This window comes from Saccostrea echinata, unplaced genomic scaffold (genome assembly GCF_033153115.1).
Source record: "Saccostrea echinata isolate AGI-Se365-2 ecotype Australia unplaced genomic scaffold, CSIRO_AGI_Sech_v1 ptg000057l, whole genome shotgun sequence".
NCBI classification, from domain to species: Eukaryota; Metazoa; Mollusca; class Bivalvia; order Ostreida; family Ostreidae; genus Saccostrea; species Saccostrea echinata.
In genome coordinates this window covers 7314258-7335985 of record NW_026889806.1, presented here as the reverse complement: position 1 = coordinate 7335985, position 21728 = coordinate 7314258, and the positions used below count along the sequence as shown (strand labels likewise).

The 21728-nt window shown below is 34.2% G+C and overlaps 3 protein-coding genes across 3 annotated transcripts; 1 reads left to right on the top strand and 2 right to left on the bottom strand.

The window, feature by feature from the left end:
• Positions 1-170: 170 nt before the first annotated feature.
• On the top strand, positions 171-5594 carry LOC133174105 (alpha-amylase-like). The gene is given in 8 exon segments (XM_061309145.1): positions 171-213; positions 1011-1141; positions 1444-1595; positions 1672-2786; positions 2872-2884; positions 2966-3150; positions 4133-4358; positions 5365-5594. Coding segments are annotated over 8 exon segments (2085 nt in total). The 3' UTR covers positions 5585-5594.
• Positions 5595-5980: 386 nt separating this feature from the next.
• On the bottom strand, positions 5981-14507 carry LOC133174251 (leucine-rich repeat-containing protein 74A-like). Its single transcript, XM_061309331.1, has 13 exons — positions 14209-14507; positions 12273-12460; positions 11657-11764; positions 10935-11028; positions 9539-9588; positions 9360-9438; positions 9178-9263; positions 8822-9016; positions 8369-8464; positions 7489-7749; positions 6820-6905; positions 6676-6735; positions 5981-6157 (listed from the first exon to the last, which is right to left on the bottom strand). The coding sequence occupies exons 1-13, from the start codon at positions 14501-14503 to the stop codon at positions 5995-5997; spliced, it is 1761 nt and encodes a 586-aa protein (XP_061165315.1). The 5' UTR covers positions 14504-14507; the 3' UTR covers positions 5981-5994.
• Positions 14508-20348: 5841 nt separating this feature from the next.
• Positions 20349-21728, bottom strand: LOC133174104 (semaphorin-5A-like). The gene is made up of 5 exons (XM_061309144.1): positions 21723-21728; positions 21439-21597; positions 21113-21263; positions 20821-21003; positions 20349-20611 (listed from the first exon to the last, which is right to left on the bottom strand). The coding sequence occupies exons 1-5, from the start codon at positions 21726-21728 to the stop codon at positions 20349-20351; spliced, it is 762 nt and encodes a 253-aa protein (XP_061165128.1).

Below are 21728 nucleotides of genomic sequence, written 5' to 3'. Positions count from 1 at the left end.
AATAGTGTTTAACTATTTAAAATGTCTATCAAAAGGTTAATATTCACTCAATGTTCAATTTAGAAGAAATTCAGTTAACAAAGCAGATTAAACATGGTGTAAAGGTTACAAAATATATACTCTGCACGTATGTTACTCTTAGAGACGTCTTTGGAAACGTGTGCTTTAGCATGAATAAAGAAATATCAAGAAATTATCTGCCCTCCATGGAAGGTACTTTGTGATTCCTATTTTTAGAATCTGTGATGTAAAAATGATCAAAATCTAAAAGAATTCCTATGTCAAATTCGGAAGGCCTTAAGGTAACATGATAAAAATGCGATAAAATAAGTTCTTTCAGACACCACCACAGAACAGTCTTGAACGAAAGTGCGAGAAATGTGGAATTTTCTGCTATTCTTACTCAGTTGTTATAAAGGTTTGTTTATGAATTCTAAATTCATTCTTCAATCGCAGTTCTATTAATGTTGATTTTTACAATGGTCATCTCAATTCCTCGAAAACTCAAGTCATGATTAAATGTAGGAAAGCATATAATGCACGTGTAATAGATAAGACTAAGGGTGAATATATGGTACTAGCTTTAATTTACTGTTGAGTATATAAAGATTTTAGTATGTAATTAACAAAGTCAAATTAATGACAAAATTGTAGTGATTTCTTAATATTCGAGTCATAAAATATTCCTGAAAAATGAAATTTAAAATATTGACCTTCGTAACTAAGCCTTTCATCCTATTGACTAGGACAAGTTGACCTTTGTTTAGCTCACTTTCTTTAAAAAAAAAACATCTACTACCTTGAATTCGCTCAAATGACCTTGGGTACAGTGCTATTGCTTTGATAAATCTAGTGTCGTAAACAAACTTTCAAGTAAATGTAAAATCTTATACGGTACCAATTTATATGATGTTATAAAATTTGTTCATTTTTCATGAAAGATTGTGCCTGATACCTTTGTGCACACAAAAAGACACACTGATTTCATATACATTTTTTTTACGTCATAGTGTTTGGGGACTATCGAGATCCACATTGTGGCGGGAAGCAGGTGATTGTCCACTTGTTTTAATGGAAGTGGACAGACATAGCAGATGAATGTGAGCGATTCCTAGGAAAGAAGCAGTTCTGTGGAGTTCAGGTGCGGTAAATGAAACAATTTTGTGGAGTTTAGGTTCAGTAGATGAAACGGAACTTTCCCTGTGCTCTTAAATTCATCTTACATAAATTATAATTAGGTTCACAACATGAAGTGATATATTTCTTCTTTATGCTACACATATATTTAAATATTCCTATAGTTATATCCCTTTCTTGAAATTTTAATAATACAATTCTATTTCATAAATCAATCACAGTTACCTGGATGCAGTAAAGACTAAAAAAAACCCTTTGGATTAAAGACAAGAGTCATATGAATTATTCCGACACAATTCTTTATAGGTTTCACCTCCAAATGAGCATATTGTGGTCACACACCCTATGCGTCCGTGGTGGGAGAGATATCAACCTGTCAGTTATAAACTTCACAGCCGGGGAGGGACAGAGGCCGAATTCAAAGACATGGTTCTCAGGTGTAAAAATGTCGGAGTCAGGTAATATTTAAACACAAATGTCAATATCATACCCAGGATATTGTACGTACGTACGAAAAAAGTCGTTATCTTTCAGGATATATGTGGACGCCGTTATCAATCACATGGCTGGACTGGGTCGAATAGGGATAGGGACAGCTGGAAGTCATTTCAATTCCAGCAATTATGATTTTCCTGGTGTTCCATACAACCGACAACATTTCAACACACGAGATAAGTGTCCGTCCGGAAACGGGGGAGTCGACAATTATAGTGACCCTAAGAACGTCCGGAACTGTTTCCTGGTAGGGCTCACTGACTTAGATCAGAGCCAGGAATACGTCAGAGATAAAATAGCTGAGTACTTCAACCACTGTATCGACATAGGCGTAGCGGGATTCAGAGTTGACGCATCCAAACACATGTGGACAGAAGATATCAAGGCCATTCAAGACAGGGTCAAGGACCTTCCAGAAGGAGGAAGGCCGTTCTTTTACCATGAGGTCATCGACCAGAACGACGGAGCTGTGAGAGTAAATGAGTATTACGAGTTAGGATATGTCACAGAGTTCCGTTATTGTCAAAAAATTGCATATGGAATTCACGATTTTGGACAATTAAATGATATGTATGTTCCGTCTTGGGGAATGTCGGACCCGAGTCATGCCTTCGTGTTTGTCGATAACCATGACAACCAAAGAGGACACGGAGGTGGTGGTAATCTAATCACACACAAAACACCACGTGACTACAAAATGGCCGTAGCATTTACACTAGCCTACAATTATGGATTTACGAGAGTCATGAGCAGCTATTTCTTTGATAACTCAGACCAAGGACCCCCAGACAACGCTGACTTTTCAGCGAAAGACGTTACTATTAATGCTGACGGTTCATGTGGTAATGGATGGGTATGTGAACACAGGTGGAACCCAGTAGCCAACATGGCGGCCTTCAGAAACGCCGTGGTCGAAACTGAGATAAAGCACTGGAGAAATCAAAATGATGAAATCTCTTTTGCTCGAGGACAGAAAGGTTTCTTTGCTATGGCCAAACAAGGTCACATGGACACAACCCTCCAGACTGGTTTACCTGCAGGAGATTATTGCGACCTAGTCTCAGACTGCCAGAAGAAGATCACAATAGATGGTAGTGGTAACGCCCACATCGTGATTGACAACAGTGCAGAACCAATCATAGCCTTTATTGTTGGCGAGTTAGTTAGAAATCGTATTATGAAATATAACCCAATATCATAAGTTAACTTAGCAATTTCAATATATGACATATTCTTCAGGTGGACCAACAGGACCCGGGGATCACTTTTTTAATCACTATCCCTTGGCAACAAAGTCACCTTCCGCATCTACAACACCATCAATTGGTTTATCTACTACAGGATCTATAGATATCTCTCCTACGGGATCTACAGACTTATCTACCACATCTACCCCAGGAGCAATTGTTACACCAGGAAATGGCACATGGGCAAGAACAGTGATTCTGATAGAGAAAATGACGAGAAACGGGGAGGATTTGTTCATTGATGGGGGAATTAGTCATGAACATAGACATGGTATAAATAACCTTACATTACAGTATCTTGAATGATATAACTTCCTCAGAAATGCTATAAACTTTCTGGCACAGCTTTGAACTGTTCCTTATGCTGAATGCCGTTTATTTCGAAGTTCCATATGTGCCACCTTTTTTATGGAAAACATTTTTATTTAAAGTCCATTGTTGTCTTTGGCATTAATGTTATCAGTCTTTTAAGTAGCTACATGTACTTTTCAAAAATTCAAATTAGCTCGGGTTTACATAATCGCTAGTTGCAGGTAATATATTTAGTCTAAAAAGGTTGTGTTTGACGTAAGGAGAGCCGGCTTATGAAATTGAATCCAAATATGAAATCGTAGAGTTCAAAGAATATTTCTGCTTTGATGAAATCTCAAGCTAGTATTAATTCGAAATTTTATTGAAATAGACAGCCATATAAACAGACTGATAACTTCTTTTTATACTTTCTACCAATTCCAAAGAAATAACTGCCAGTTGTGTATTAGATGCAGAACTGTATCTCTCTGGTTGAGAAAATTCGGACAGATAAACCAGAGAGCTACAGATCCAAGCATTGTAAAAACCTTCAATTACGGCGATATTTTTTTTTTCGCTCAAATATAGCATTTTTTTTCTTGTAATATATGCGTTCCCCCGCTTAAATCATGGTATCCGTTAATTAACATCTTATGTTTTATGTTTAACCTTTCAATTCATTTAGCTCAGTCTAAAGCAATGGTATAAAACATAATAAGCCATGTAAAGATGGAAAAATTTTGACTGTACATTTCTATTACTTGTATTCGATAGATACATGTATCTTATATCAAGTGTTGATATGATTTCAACAAAATCAATCGGATTTCTCTGACTAGGGCCTACACTCAAATTTGATTTGTTTACCTCTGACGTATTTTTCCAATGCAAATTAAAAATACATTTTTTTGACATATTTTGGTTTGATTTCTTCTTCATTTCTGCCGTGTGTCATATTACAGGATGTACTGATAATGCCGACACCAGTCCTTGTGCTATTCCAATTATACACAACAAGGAACCATCTTTCTACAAGGCCTATGATGCCTGGAAACAAGGCGACAATCACCTGGACTGGTATGGACCGGAAGTAGGACAGGGCAGTTATCTAGGCAAACAGCCAACTGGATCACCGGCCGTATGGACGACGAATGACCAAGAAAGACAAGAATACACTTCACTCAACACGTACGTGTGAATGTGAAGCAGGTGAAGTTAACGAACAGTGATCGATCTAATAAACCTATAAACACTGTAAATCTGTGAGGAGGGTAAAATACGGACCCCTGAGAATAACAGAGAAATGGGATCAGTGATCAATCTAATAAACCTATAAACACTGCAAATCTGTGAGGAGGGTAAAATACGGACCCCTGAGAATAACAGAGAAATGGGATCAGATGCCTAGGGGGAGAAAGCATCCGTCTTTTACGGGTCACACAAAACACCGAGTGTTTTGCACTCCTTAAAACTATATCTGTTTTGCTGCTTTATACTCCTTAACCCCAGTTTCTTGTTAATTGCACACTTTAATGGCTTAACCCCATTTTCACTCGTATTGCACACCTTAGCCCCATTTTGTTGTTTTGCACACCTTAGCTCCATTTTGTTGTTTTGCACTTGCACACCTTAACCCCATTCTTAGTTGATTGATACAACTTTACCACTTATCTTTGTTTTATATTCTATTCTCTTCTTTTTTGTTTTTTTTTTTTTACGTCTTGTACTTTTTTGTCGTTGTTGACTACGTTCTAATCCTATTTCATTGGTGTTTCGTATGCGTTTATCTCATAATTATTTAATCAGCCTTAACCCTCCCTGTTTTGTACGTATGAACATCATTTCTTCATCGATATTATGCATGCAGCTGTAAACCAAGAGTAACACAGTTATATGAATTTAGAATTGTTTTCTCTGAACAAATTACTATTTTGATCTATGTTAACGTTTGTCGGGAGTTAATCTCCAGAAACTGTAGGGGAAAATGTTCATACAGCAATAGCTGGGGCGTTTTGTTTGTTTGTTTGTTTAATTTGTTTTTTTTTTTTTTTTTTGTTTTTTTTTTTTTTTTGTTTTTTTTTTTTTTTTTTTTGTATAAACATTCTTCGGGTCGAGTATTCTTTGAAGAAAAAGTTACAACTGAGGCTAAACTCAGACTTTACAAAAGTTATTGACATTTCTATCCCATTGTTAGATATGGTCCTCACTTATGGTTGTTGGATGTGATGATGGACTATTCTAAGACAGAGAATGGTTGGTTTGAGTTTAAGTATAGAATAAACAGCTACTGGGAAGGAAGGACACATGACAAACATTGTGGGAATCCTCCCTACCACTCGGACAACCACATGGCTAAATGTGGCGCCAAAAATGTCTTTCACCAAAATGGACAATGCGAAATCACGCCATTTTAAAATTTAGGAATATATGGCTTAAGTATATGTACTCTGAAAAGAAGTTGTTGAAATACACACAAATATATTTTAACTTGAATATATAATAGTGTAAAATTTTCATACACACGTAATGAATGCAATATTCAGCAACAAGTAAATAAGATCAAATAATATACACAGGTAAAATGAAAAGTTAATTATAAATCAGATGATTCAGCCCTGAGTATGTTCAAAAACAATTCATAAAATTCTGCAATTCACCTTTGCAGACTTCAACATGAATGATCAAGTTCATCTCTTAATACTGTGTGAGTCAATAGCACCATTTCTACATCAATTATAACGTGCACTTGGAATTCTAGGCAGCACCGTTAAGTCTGTTTTTTCTACCTCCAAGTCTTTTTAACATTTTGACGTCTTTCCGGACGTCACTTTTTAATTGGCGGGAACCTCGGTTTGGTTGGGGTCTGGTAGGCCTGGGAGTACTCGTGGTCCCTCTTAAGTTCCTCCTCCGCGCCCTTTCGTAACGCATCCTCCTCTTTCTCCTGGATCAACTTCCGCTTTAACCTCCGCTCTCCTTCGATGAACTCCCTGTTGCAACGAAGAAAATGCCGTATAAATGAAGTAATTGTCAAGAAAAGTATATAAAACTAAGCACGAAAACCATCAGTTATTGATAGAGGAAGCAATCCTCAGAAAAGTAATAAATCCCAAAAAGTTACATCTAGAGTTTTTAACGTCAAGTTTAAAGTCACAGAGGTATGAATTCAAGGATTTCCAAACTTAATATGGTCCCCATAACCATATTTCATAATTAGTGTTCGCATAATATCCTTTATAATGTACATGTAATATACGCAACCAAACTAAATACATGCAGTGCTTAAGCAGTAAATGCAAAAAGCATTTTGGTGCTGTATGTGGCAGCTTTCTTACAATGATTACAAAGCATCATGGTAAAAAATGTGCGAAGTCCTGCCTACATTTATGCAAATTTAAAAGCCATCTACACTATATAAGCATCAAGGTATACGGCATATTCCATCATGCCTAAATTCTACTTATGTTAAGCTGCGTAAGTTTTAGCGGCTTGCCAATGAGTTCTCTACCTGTATTTTCCAGGATACTTTTTATCCAGTCGATCTATCTCCTGTTGTAATTTTGGTAAACTAGAAAACGATATTATTTTCAGCATTTTGGGGTTTACAATGTAAAGAGTGTTCGAAAAAATTCTCTATTGAAGCATGACTTACAGTAAATCAACACTGCCATCTTTGTTTGTATCCAGATAGGACATAACAGAATCCAGAGCAGCTTTACTTATAGGGTATCCCTCCATCTATAAATAAACAAATAGTTAGCTGCTTTACTAATAGGGTATCACTCCATCTATAAATAAACAAGTAGTTACATAGTCTAGAGCAGCTTAACTTATAGGATATTCCTCCATCTATAAATAAATAGTTACAGAATCTAGAGCTGCTTAACTTATGGGATATTCCTCCATCTGTAAATACATGTTTACAAATAACTACAAAATCTGCAGGTGCTTATCTTATGGGATATCTTCCATATCTAACTTAAGGTTAGAGCTTTTAAATTTTTTTCAATTTTAGTTTAACAAACCTTTCATCCTGATGTTTATGTTTTCCAAAAAGAACGCCAAAACAAGAAACAAAAACAAAACAAAAAAAAAAAAACAACACACACATACACAAGCAAAAAAAAAAAACAAAACAAAACGAAGAAAAACAACTTGTTAGTATACATGTATATTTAATAGGGTTTTATGATGTAAAGAACATTCTGCACAGCGGATAATTCTCCAAAGTTTCTCAGGTCGCAAATTCGTAAATGTTACATTCAAGCGAACATTTCGACATTTACAGCATTCAGATAATGATAGCCTTTAAATAGCCTACCTCAAAAGCAAACTGCATCTCATCCCTGGTCAGACAGTTGTTGGAGTCTTTGTCAAACTTGAGAAATAGATCTATTGTCCTTAAATGTTCCTTCATGAAGTAAAGAATCCTTATCGGGTCGATGTTAAAAATGTTCTTTGGATCCGCTGTGGTAACTGTTCCGGTGTTCAGCGGAAGTGACGTATCGTACCGCACAATAAACATCCGTTTCTTTTGAATTTTCTCCAATACCGATTTGAATTCCTTGTCCACCACAACTCCCTAGAAAAGGTCAGTAAACACATGTTTTATGAGTTTTGTTGATGTAGTAAATAAGCAGTAACGTTATAGGATCAAACAAGTAAAGAAGTCAAATCTTTTATGTTTCTTTTATGTTTTAACATTAAAAACCATCGAAAATTAAGAAACTATAATAAAGAAAATGATCCTTGATGTAAGAATTTAATAAAATGACTATGAAGCAAGATATTGATGATCAGAATTCGAAAGACCTACGAAATACACATTCACAGAGAACGACATATGAAAATGTGATCATGAGTTTTTCAAAGTTAAAACAAGTTTATTTAATATAATTTAACATTCACCTTTGACATGAGCATTGATATGAACACTTGGAAACCTTTAGGAGAAGGCAGCTTTCTATGTTTGCTGTTCTGTCTGACACATGCATTTCATATTTGGATATTTTACAAGAGAAAGACACTGATGGTAAACAACCAACTAAACTTCATAATCACTGTTCGTTTTCTTCACGTTTTTTCATTCTACTGTATTCAGCACAATTCGACAAGAATGAGAATTGCAATTAATTTTGTAAAGTAGATGACAAGATGGGGTGTTTAAAGCCATGAGAACTATGCTTTATACGTCAACTTACTGCAAGATCGAGTTCTTGTAGAGCAGAATGTTTAGCTCGAAGCAGACGATTTAAGAAAATTGACGTCATCGGGGCTGTAATAGGATTCTGTGAAAGCTGTTTAAACCAAACAAGTCGTACACGTTAGAGACAATGCACGTACACTTATAAATGTTATACTTCCGTATTCTTGTACTGTTTCCTTTACCACTTTTTTTTGTTTTTCAAAAGAAAATTCAATAAAAAAAATTAGAAGAGTACATATTAGAAATAAATTATCATAATCTATTTGAGGCTAAAAACAATGTATCTTTGCGAAGAGTAAAAGCTGGAAGACGTAAAGAGGATCTTGTGCATATTTATTCGTATCTACTATAAATACTAAACTGTTCGCTTATCTAGTCATTAATAATTTGTACACACTGATTGTTTAATCTGAGCACCAACTTAAAATTATTTAAAAGTGTCACCTACATTGAGGAGTCGAAGAGATTTGTTCTTCTCCAGACCTTTGATAATCTCAAACAATGCCGGCGGATGAATTCTGTTGCACGTTAAGTCAAGATGTAATAGTGTTGTGTTGTTCTGTAGGAGTTTCCCAGTGGCAACACTCCCCTCAAATCCAAAACCATTCCAGGCTACTATTAGCGTTTTCAGATTGGTATTTTTCTGTTAATTAAAAGTCAACAGATTTTTGACATGCTTCAATTTGGTCTACGAAATAAAAAAAAAAAAGAACAGTGTATGTCCAATGATTAACAAGAATATTGCAAAAACATCCTTTTTTCGAGGATGTACATTAAATCTAATGATGAGAAAGAGTATCTCACTCGAACACCATTAGCCAGACCGACAGCACCGACAACTCGTATGTGATTCCAGCTGAGATCCAGAGACTGAAGGATGTCGTTCTCGGCTGTAAGATATATTTCATCATCATGTAATATTGTAATCAATCACCTGTTTTATTTACATTTAATTGTATTCACTCTCTAAAGGAATCCCAGCTTACCTAAAGCAATCCCGATGGCAACCCCGCTGTCTCCCAAGTTATTATGAGCCAAGATCAAATCAAGGATACTTTCATTTTCCTGAAATTTTATAGGTTTGAAATGGTTTACGTACAATGATAATTGTTACTATATACTCTGAATAATCTTCTTACTCATGGTTTCTTACACGTAAATTTACCTGGATAATTTTGCATACAGAATTTGCATCTCTGTCTTTCAAGTCGTTGTCTGAAAAAAGACAACAGTAAAATATTCAATACAATTATGAATGAAATTGTATATCTGGTGTAACGCTATTTGTGTAATAGTCTCAAGAGTGTAGAAATTAGAAGTTACTCAGAAAGTGCATTTACCCTGCATTCCAACTTTTCCCTATTTCCGACTTAATTTCACGATTCAAGTAAGCTTGGTCGGGTTTTTTTCTAATGACTAAAATCGGTAGTCTATATTAGACTTGCAGTATTATGTTTCACATAATTGAATCATCTAATAGACTATAACGACTGAGTTCAAATTCAGTAGATATGTCCACTTACTGTGTTTGAAGTAGTTTTCTTATATTTTTTTCAGATTTGATACGAGAGTTTATGCGGATCTTAACAAAAGAGATTGGCGGACAAGACATGCAAAAACGCCTATTGCATCAAATGTATAAAAGTCATATTAAAATTGTAAATTAAGTATTAAAAGTTCTTATTATTGAAAGGTATAAAATTATGACAAAGCTTTTCTGCAGAAAATAGAAAAATTCTTTCTGCAACAATCATTCTATAATTAAAAAAACTTTCTTGGGGTTAGAACCAAAGCAATAAGAATCCTGGGTATCAATTTTGCTTTCGCTAAACTACTACGCTATACAGCTCATGATACATGTAGATAATGGCAATTAAAATCATGTTTATGATATAACCCGTGACTGAACTTTTAAAACATTTCTTGGAGAGATGCGAATGTTGTGTCATAAAGTGCATTTTTAAGGTATATAGTCGTTCTTTTCTCCATGTTTTTGTTAACCGAAGAATGTATACATATATGTTTATGCATACTCTGAGTATAATCGTTCCAAAACATGGAGCGAAGACCCACTCATATGGAAAAGATATTGTTATAGTGCGATGAAATGATCTTCTTTTTTTTTTACGTATTTCGTGTATGCATGCAATTTCATAAACGTATCTTTTCAATCTTTGTGAGTTTGTTGCAAATTGTGGAGATTTTACATAAAGTATACGTGATTTTAAATGAAATATCAAAGAAAATTTCGTCATAATTGAGATTAAATTTTTCATTTTCCTATTTGTCGCACAATAAGTATTTTGCTCGCCATGTTCGCCCATAATCTTCAGCTTTTTAAGATTTGTCAAACTTTGGTGATTGGTTGAGGCCGATTACGAGGCATTCGGCAAAAGTCACCATATACGCCAACACTTTGTTTCCGAAAGTGAATAGTTTTTAGCGATTAATCCTGGTTGAAGCTGAGTTCCATTAGATTAGTGAGATATACGTCCAGTTTATGAAAACTTAAGATTTGTTTTGGTAGAAATTCGGTTTTTTTGTAGATTAGTCAGACTTACGACTGAGGTCGAGTTTCTGTAGAGTGTTTGAAGTGCTGAGGAATTCCGTCAGTTTGACCAGTGGATCTCCGGACAGATGACAAGAAGATAAAATCTAAAATAAACATGGAGTTATCACACAAATACAAATCAATGAATTCTGGTGATAAATCATGGACTGCGTACTTTGTTTATTTCAGCAAAGTGAACGCTTAAAGTCATGATCAAAAAGATATCAACGATTTAAATTTTAAACTTGTTTTTCTTTATTCCAAATCTTTAAACACAACTGCCTGGTCAAAAAATATGAGGATTAACTTTTATATTAAATGTTGATTTTTAATCGTGTTGTGTTTGTTTATTAAAGTCATGTACTGGAACATTGCAAAGATTCAGCTCTCCGTTGGTGGAACATTTATTTGACATCCATTGGACATCGCACAGATCTTTAAGACCTCTTTAAATGGATCATTAGCATATATAATGCATGAAACTATTTTTATATTGCTTTTTGTGTTCTGGGAAGCAGGAAGAGTTAAAAGACTATAAGAAATGCCCTCTATTGTTATCACTTACCAAGCAGGATATTCTCCTCTCAGAAGTCGTTAACTAGATATCAAATATCATTTTCTAAGCTAGATAACCGCTCTTGTCTACATTATTTAGTAGTTCTTTCAGATATCACTTATAAAGCTAGATATCTCTCTTGTTTACAGTCAGTAGCTCTATATGATATCACTTACCAAGCTAGATATCCTTTTGTTTACAGTCAGTAGCTCTATGAGATAGTCAATTTCTTTTACAGTCAGTTTATTTCCAGACATATTCACCTCGTAAATCTCGCTATCATTCTAAAGAAAGAAAAATCAATTAAAGTCAAAATTAACTTTATATCAAATTTCTTGTAAAAGTGAACTTTGGATATCATTTCAGGTTGTTCCAATAGAAAATAAAACAAAATGAAAATGGAATGACAAAAAATCTACCTATACTAAGAAAAAGAAAAAATGTGATTACTACTATTAAGGTGCACAAATGATTTTTTTTTCAAGCTCCTATTGACATAAGAAGCAATAACTGTACACGGAGAGCTAGCAGCCATCACCAGAAGCAAAAGAGGCATGCAAAGACACAAAAACAGACTTTACCTCGTCGGAATCATATTCATCGTCATCAAATTTGTAGATTTTCTGTAACAATTTTCCTAAATGTCATGTCTCTGTTTCGTAAGTACGTTAATAATTTATTTTAAACGAATAGGATAAAACAGTGAATTCACCACCAATATAAAGATTCAACGTTCGTATCCCGTTTTGTTTTATTTCTTTATGATAATGATGTTAATCTGTTTGAGCTTACTATGAAGGTCAATAAAGCGGCCTTGAGTTCTTTGTTTGAGAGGTTAAGGTTGGTTAGGTTCACGGACGTTTTGCCGAGCTCTCGTAGGATCCTTGAGCACGGCACCACGCCGAGCTGATTACAGAAGCTTCGGTAGTTCCTTTTGTGTAAGTCCGCCACGGATTCATACCTTAGTGGTGAAGATTCCTCTGTCGAAAGCAATGAGAAATATTGTACAATTATAATTGTGATGTTTAATAACTCTACGCGTAATTTGTACGTAAATGAGTACAGACCAAATGTTGAAAGCTGTATCAAGTACCACAAAATGCAGTATCATTAAACTTTATTTGGCACAAAATCTTCTTAACTCTTAAAAAAAATTAAACCTTTTTTTTTATTCCTCTGCCAAAAGCAATTAGAAATTTTGTACAATTACAATTGTGATGTTTAATAACTGTAATTCGTACGTAGATGAGTTCGATCGACATCTTCTAAATAAACCAAATGTATCAGTAACACAATGTAAATATGTTGTATCATTATACTTTAATTGGCACAAAACCTTCTTAAATCTTGATATAGAAAATTTAAAAAGTCTTGGTGGTGTATAAAATAATTGTCTTTTTATACAAACTTACCCTCTGAATTATCATTAAGTTTAACATCACTCATTTTTATCCGTAACGTTTTAAGTATGAAAACTCTATGGATATAAAGAATTCATTCCTTATAGCTTAAACTCTCCTCTGAAAACATAAGACTGGGGCGATATGGCCGAGGAACACTGATTTCATTTGAATTGTAATAACAGATCCCAGCTTTAGCGGGTAAATCAACAAAGTAGGAAATTGATTATTTCATTGACGCCATGATCTTTAATAATCTAATCATTGTCATGTTAGAGAATATGACCCCAGCAGTTTACCATTTAATCCTGTCTTTAGTTATGCTTTCAATGTGATTTTCTTTACACAGATTTATAATATATTTTTCATCTTGTTTTGTTCTGTCTTTTTGAGATCGTTTAAAGAGCAACAATATAAAACTGCTTCGGTGACGTGGAAGTACAACAATAACTACGTATGTGTTTATATCACATATAATTAATGGTGGAGAATTCCCTCGATTGGATCGGAGTGTCAAATATATGCTCAACATTTGTTACACAATAAAGAAAGCACTGAATCAAACTATCAAATGTTTCATGAATAAATAGAAATTATTATTCTGTAATCAGAAATATTTTCAGACCAAATCTTATTGTGCAATGATATGAATTTAATTTATATATTCTAAGAGGTTATAAATTTGAGACTTGTTTGGTAATTTTATTCCAATCTAACCTGTCTCTGCTTTGAATCTTTGAAAACCAATTTCTTATATAAGCTCTTTCCCAGTTTACTATGCCTGACCTTACATTATCCTCCAAATGTTCTAATCATCCATTTTAACGTATCCCTTCTAGCTTTAATTCAGCCTTCTTTTCTCCTCGCCCTCCTTACGGAAGATTTTCTGTCTTATATACTAACTTCCTTTTTTCGTAATTTTAAGCCCCTGGATCGAAAGATCCCGGGGGTATATTGTTTTTGTCCTGTCTGTCTGTCTGTTGTCAACTTTAACCTAGCCCATAACTATTTCTCTGTCAAGGGTAAGGCTTTAATATTTGACATGAGTGTTCATTATGACAAGACCTTTCCATTGGTACAGAAATTTTTGATCATGTGACCTCAACTGTGACCTTTGACCTACATTTGAAAAACTTTAACATTGGCCATAACTATTGCACTGTAGTCTACATCTGTTACCATCGGGGGCATAGTGTTTCACAAACACATATTGTTAATTCTAGTTTACCACTTTAAATACCACTTTTTGGTCTTCAGATACTTTCTGTACATTAAGCATGATAAGAAAATACTTATATGAACAGAAATGAAGTAATTTAGTTCCGTACCATCATCACTTTCGAAGTCGAAATCATACTCATCTTCTGGGTCAAACGGAGTCTTGATTGCCGAATCTGTCACTACAAAAGTTCTTGAGGTACGACCTCCTACCAAGGCCAAATTTTTGAAGGACGCCCGGGTCAAGTTTCGGGACAAAGCACGTGACATCAATGCGCGGGAATCATTTCGACTGAGGCGGGAAACAACACCCTCTAGGTCTGGTGTCTTTTCGGAGCCCTCGGGTATCGTTGATATGACCCGTTTGACCGGAGATGAGACTAGATGTGGAAAATGAACATCCATATTTTCGTCTAAAAAGGAAAATTATAAGGAACTTCAGCACGTATTTAAACAATATTACATTGACTTTCATTTATGGCAATAAATTTCTAAAAACTTTATACACCCTTTCCCAACATATGAATTATATCAAACATATTTACAGCTAAAATGAAATAAACACAGAAAAACATAATAAATTCATTCTACGATAAAAGGACCAATTCAGGGTATAAAACATGAAAAAATTATAGTTTCAAATACCGAATTTAACACCATAATTCTCCAAAGGACTTATCAGTGAACTTGAAAAAAAAGAATTTTCCACGAATCTGGTATAGGTAACTTTTTACATGAATTTCAATTTACCATTGATTTTAGTTACGGAAGTTAATGCTTGAACAAGTCTTATTATTTTTTAAATAGAGCTGAATTTGACCATTTTTTTCCCCTGATGTTCAGTATAGAACGCTGAAGTATGATTCTTGAAGTATGGCATGAATCCCATGTTAAATTCAATTTCGGTAAAAATATCGTTACGGAAGTTAATCGTTACGGAGGTTAATTTCAAACAATTAAAGTTGAAATTCTCGGCAATAGTTAAAATCAAAGTTTGTTTTAAGATGTTAAACAAAAGTATGAAGTATTTCGCTCCCAAAATAATTAAAAATGTTTATACCTTTAAAGCAAAAATATCCCTGAACAAGTTGAATAGAATTCACAAGTAATTATACTGCGATAATTCTTAACCATTTTTATTTTACAATTTATAAAATATACAACACACAAAAATATTGCGAAGATGAATATGTCTGTAAATTAATTAACTAGAACAATTCCAATTGAATTATCTTTTTTGTCTAGAATTTTTTGTTGTAATAAAAATAAAAGTTTCTTATTATTTTTTTTTATCATTTTTTTTAAATTTAAAATGAAGCATACAAAGATATTTAATTAAATAAACAAAGCTGACTGAAATATAAATATTTTCCCACCATGGTGTTAAAATGACAATACGATTTGATATCAGAAGATTAATCAATAAAAATCTGAAGGGGGGAATAAAAACATCTTACCGATTGTAACCGGCTTTCTGCTTTCCCGTGTCGCAATTGTATGATTTATATAAAATTCTCTGTAATCCAGTTAGATTATACATAATCTGACCTAAATACAACTTATTGTTTTACATGTGGGTTACGAGAGAAATGTTATATTTAGAAGCATTAGAAATCTAAGCCTGGTATTAATTTACTACTTTACAATGACCTCGGAGAAGGGGGAGTTTCTTATAGTTCACTAGAGCAAACGACGTGTGTATACATTTGTCAAATCAATGTTTTCTTTTCGGAATACCTTTCATGATTTATATAATTCCCAATTTCTTAAACGATTTAGTCTTTTTATGCCCCTGGATCGAAAGATCCCGGGGATATATTGTTATGCCCCTCGATCTAAAGAACCCAGGGGTATATTGTTTTTGTCCTGTCTGTCTGTCTATTTGTCTGCTTGTTTCTTGTCAACTTTAACCTTGCCCATATCTTTTTTGGAGCTATGACTTTCATATTTCACAGGTGTATTACTTTTGACATGACCTTTCTTTGAATACCATCATATTTGACCTTTTGACCTTGAAATTGGAGTTCGACCCACTTTTGCAAAATTTTATGAGACTTTAACCTTGGCCATAACTTCTGAACAGTTGGTGCTTGGGGTTTCAAACTTCACATATGTATATTCTTTGTGACAAGGCCTTCCTTTGGATACCAACAACTTTAACCTTTTGACCTTGACCTTGGAGTTTGACCTACTTTTGAAAAACTTTAACCTTGGCATAACTTTTGAACAGTTGGTGCTTAGGGTTTCAAACTTCACATGTGTATTCCTTGTGACAAGACCTTCCTCTGGATATCAACCTCTTTGATCTTTTGACCTTGACCTAGGAGTTTGACCTACTTTTGAAAAACTTTAACCTTGGCCATAACTTTTGAACGGTTGGAGCTAGGGCTTTCATACTTCACATATGTAATCCTGGTGACAAGGCCTTCCTTTGGATACCAACCACTTTGACCTTTTGATCTTGACCTAGGAGTTTGACCTACCTTTGAAAAACTTTAACCTTGGCCATAACTTTTGAATGGTTGGTGCTAGGGCTTTCATACTTCACATATGTAATCTTTGTGACAAGACCTTCCTTTGGATACCAACCACTTTGACCCTTTGACTTTGACATAGGAGTTTGACCTTCTTTTGAAAAACTTGAACCTTGGCCATAACTTTTGAATGGTTGGTGCTAGGGCTTTCATACTTCACATATGTAATCCTGGTGACAAGGCCTTCCTTTGGATACCAACCACTTTGACCTTTTGATCTTGACCTAGGAGTTTGACCTACCTTTGAAAAACTTTAACCTTGGCCATAACTTTTGAATGGTTGGTGCTAGGGCTTTCATACTTCACATATGTAATCTTTGTGACAAGACCTTCCTTTGGATACCAACCACTTTGACCCTTTGACTTTGACATAGGAGTTTGACCTTCTTTTGAAAAACTTGAACCTTGGCCATAACTTTTGAATGGTTGGTGCTAGGGCTTTCATACTTCACATATGTAATTCTTGTGTCAAGGTCTTCCTTTGGATACCAACCACTTTGAACCTTTGACCTTGGCATAGGAGTTTGACCTACTTTCGAAAAACTTTAACCTTGGCCATAACTTTTGAATGGTTGGTGCAAGGGCTTTCATACTTCACATATGTAATCTTTGTGACAAGACCTTCCTTTGGATACCAACAACTTTGACCTTGAACTTGACGTTTTACTTACTTTCAAAAAACTTTAACCTTGGCCATAACTTTTGAACAGTTGCAGCTAGGGCTTTCAAATTTCACAGGTATATTCCTCGAGACAAGACCTTTCTTTGGGTACCAACATTTTTTATCTTTTGGCCTGGATTTGACTTGCATTTGAGAAACTTTAACCTTCGCCATAAGCTGCCATACGGGGGCAACAGTGTTTCACAATCACATCTTGTTTTAAAACATTAAACAGTCTTGTTTTTTTTGTTTTGTTTTGTTTTGGGCTTTTTTTTTTTGGCACTCCACCATTCATAGATATGGGTTATAAGTCAAACTTTAAAAGTAAATCCATATGCATGAGCAATCACGTTCTCTTACGATCATGCCTAATTTAAGAAGCAGTTTAATTAGGGATTTAACTGGAGATCATGAATCGATTATACTCTACACAGTGTTCTAAGCCTTACATCAGACTTCAGGTGAGTGTTTTTACAAGGTTTTCTGAGGTCAAAATGTGAGACTTCTCGCCTGCTGTTTCCGATCGTGAATTATGAAAGTTTACCAATATAGATACTTGTTTACAGACATCAGTGGTTTGTACTTATACTGTATTGAAATACCAGTACCATTATTAGACAGTGCTAAGTGACCTACACTCTGATCAATATTACGTATAGCTCTTATGTGTTCCAAAAACAACGATTTGATCTCTAAATGAAAAGTTTAAATACCTGATTCTCTAACAATAGATCTAAGCCAAGTATTTGGTTTAATTAAGTTTCAGATATTGAGAGAGAGTTTAAATCAAATGGTCAACATATTTTTGTTGTCTTTAGTCCTGTGATTTACGTCAAACATGACGAAGAAAACGCTACAAACAAAAATTTGTTGGATATATTATTATTTATTTTTGGACTTTTTTGGTTGTAAATGATGTAAATATCTAATTATCTCTAAAAAGACTTTGCATGAAATTCAAATTCCTTCATAATTGTCATAAACCTTATAAATTTATATATATATCTATATTTACATTTGCAAATGTTTTCTTTTATTTCGGGCTTTATGGAATTTGATCTCGTGACCAACCCGTATTTATAGCCCGATAGATGTTTAAAAATGATACCTTATTTCTTAAAAAATACATATATATATATATATATATATATATATATATATATATATATATATATATATATATATATATGTGTGTGTGTGTGTCACTGTATGGGGCATTATTGAGAAATTTAAAATGAAAAAATAGAATTTTATAAAACTCATAGATTGATATTTTAATGATTTTTGATAAAAAAAAAAAAAAAAAAAAAAAGGTTATTATCTTTCCTTAAGTAAATTACTTTCAGTGACCATTGGAACTTACTTTTAATTATGTTTAGGCTGATTCAGCCCCCGTTAATCTTTCTAGTAAAAAAAAAATGATACAATGATCACTAACTAACTAACCCCAGCCTTTATAACAAAATTATTATATTCTTGTTGTAACCTAAATGTCTTTTATTTTATAAAGATTTTAAAGGGCAATTTCCAAGCTGACTTTGTTTTCAGGAAAAGACCACAACGGAGGGATTCTTTATAATGCATAGAACTTGCCAGAATCTTCTGAAGAGAAGAGAAAATTTTGACAAATTTATTTTACTTTAAATTATTATATCACTTGAGTACTGAATACAGCTCTTACTAACAGATATATAATGTTTTCAGTTTGTTGTAAGTATATACGCCAAGCAATTACTTTGTTTTGCAGATGGACATGATAAAAAAATAGGAGACATAAAAACATATCCACGGTAGGCAATACTTCTGACAAATAACAAGAAATGATGGACTTATGTATATATCACTGTTTTATTCTCATTGTATGAGGTCTGTTTATGAAAATAATCTGCAAAGGATTAAAAATTGTCGCTAAAAAATAAATAGTAGTTCAAGATTTTTCGGAAAAGGTTTTAGCACGAACATTGAAACCAATAAAATAAGACAATCTTAAAACGTATATATACCTTGATCGGCCATAACGCTCTGTACTGTCATGTTAATAAAATAAATATCACAACACAATATACACTGATTAAAGATCAAGTTTCTAAAATTCAGGTGTCACTTATATATGTAGATTTTAAAGTGTACCGTGTTCTACCCTCGTGTGATTTTGAATAGGACAACTCTCGTGTATCAGTTATTCCTTTCACCAGTGTCGTTTCTAAATGACTTTTTTCTATTAAATTATTTTTGCGCCTGGCCTATTTTCTATATTTCTGAGTCACCTGTTTTATAAAAACAAAGCATTGTAATCTATGTACTTGATGTACTTTCTACGATACATGTTCATATTCATAAATACAATTCAGCTAATGCAACTCCAAGAAAAGCGAAACCTTGTAAACATGGTTATGGGTGATAGTCGCTTCAACATTACTTGTTCAAATTTATAAATTATCCTTTTATCCTTAAAATGCATAAGAAACTAGTAAATGAAATTTAAACTCTTCAGTTTTAAGTGTTAAGAGCTTCCTTAAATTGTGTATCAACATCACATTTCTTTGATTAAACTTAATTTGATATAATATAGCCTTAATTATTTTCAAGAAGTTTAAATCTTATATTTAAATTACAATGTACATCTATTTAAAATAATTAAAAAAGGGCGGCAATCAGCTTTCCTAAAGTTGTAGCATATTTTAACATTTTAAAGTAAATGAGTTCATAATTACGAAAGCCGGATAGGCTCATTTTGAGAAGATAAAAATAATTAACTCGTTATCACGAGATAATTATCTCGTTAAAACGAGTTTAATTTTTTTTTTATCTTTTCAAAAAATGAGCCTTTCTGGCTTTCGTGCACAGTATACAAAACCAGAAAAAAATTTGTCTGACAAGATCAGAATCTTCTCAGGAGATATATCACACATTTACAATGTTATTCCTAACTACGATAGAAACTCACAACAACTGTCGTCCTGGAAATGTCACAGTAGAAGTCACATGAAAGCTTAAGTCTAAGGAATATTTCCAATATCAAATTGAAGGGACTTAAACCATGTTTGTAAATTTCTTAGCTACGTTTTTTCAAAGCCCAAACAATGAAAGATGAACAATCAACAAAGACAATTATTCCAAGGAAGCAGCCTATGAATATAACACCCACATATCCTATGTACATCGACGTGGGCCTTGGATCCTCTGCACACGCTCTTTTTCGCTTTTGTGATGACAGATTTGTTTTGTTTACTTTCAATACTTTTGATATTTCTGTTAGTTTTTCTTCTAAAGCCGATGATGTGATTTTGTTGTCAGGAAATTCTGCACACATCAAGCCTACAAAGAGTATGCAGAATTTCAAAAATCTTGACAGAAAAAAGTTTACATTACCTTTTTTAATGACAAATCGTATATGTCCCTTAATGCTAACCTATTAATCTATTAACAAAAGGAAAAACCACTTGCCACACAGAATAATGATTATTAAAAAATCACATTTTTCATAGAATTTCTGAGGATGAGAGATCAAATATCACGTGACTTACGTTCCCCTGTTGGACAGATTTGACCTTCACAGCTTTCTGTATCTTGTCCATCCCCCTCACAGTAACGTCCGCCATATGTAGGCGCTGGTGAGTCACATGACCTGGAACGTGTTCGATTTGTCACACTGCAGAGACTCATGGTACAGACTGACCAATCTCCCCACTTCGACCAAGAACCATTCACTGACAGAAATAACACAGTAGGGCACTGATTTTGAAGAAAGGAACTAAAACAATGTTAACATTTTCTTCTGAATAAATACCTGGACAAAATCCTAAATTACATGAATACTCCTCATTTTCTGAGCCTGTACAATATGCCCCTCCATTAGAAGGGCTAGGAGAATCACAAGACCGGGTGCGGGTCTGGGTTCCGTTTCCACAGGTGGCGCTACATGCAGACCACGTGCCCCATGACGACCATGCTCCTTGGATGACTGGGTCTGAAAATGTCCAGGTGTTAATTATAACACACATGCACACGAAGAAAAAGAGAGACAGACATACACACAGACACACACAGAGAGAAACAAAGAGAGTCTGAAAGGTTATGAACGAAGGAATCAAACCAATGGGATAATTATTCTAAATAAATACCTGGACAAAATCCTAAATTACATGAATACTCCTCATTTTCTGAGCCTGTACAATATGCCCCTCCATTAGATGGGCGGGGAGAATCACAAGACCGGGTGCGGGTCTGGGTTCCGTTTCCACAGGTGGCGCTACAATCGGACCACGTGCCCCATGACGACCATGCTCCTTGGATGGCTGGGTCTGAAAATGTCCAGGTGTTAATTGAAAGACGAATGATTCTAAAAATGTTACACATATACAGAGATAGAGAGAGAGAAAAAAAAACAGAAAGAGAGAGAGAGACGGATAGACACACACACACACACACACAT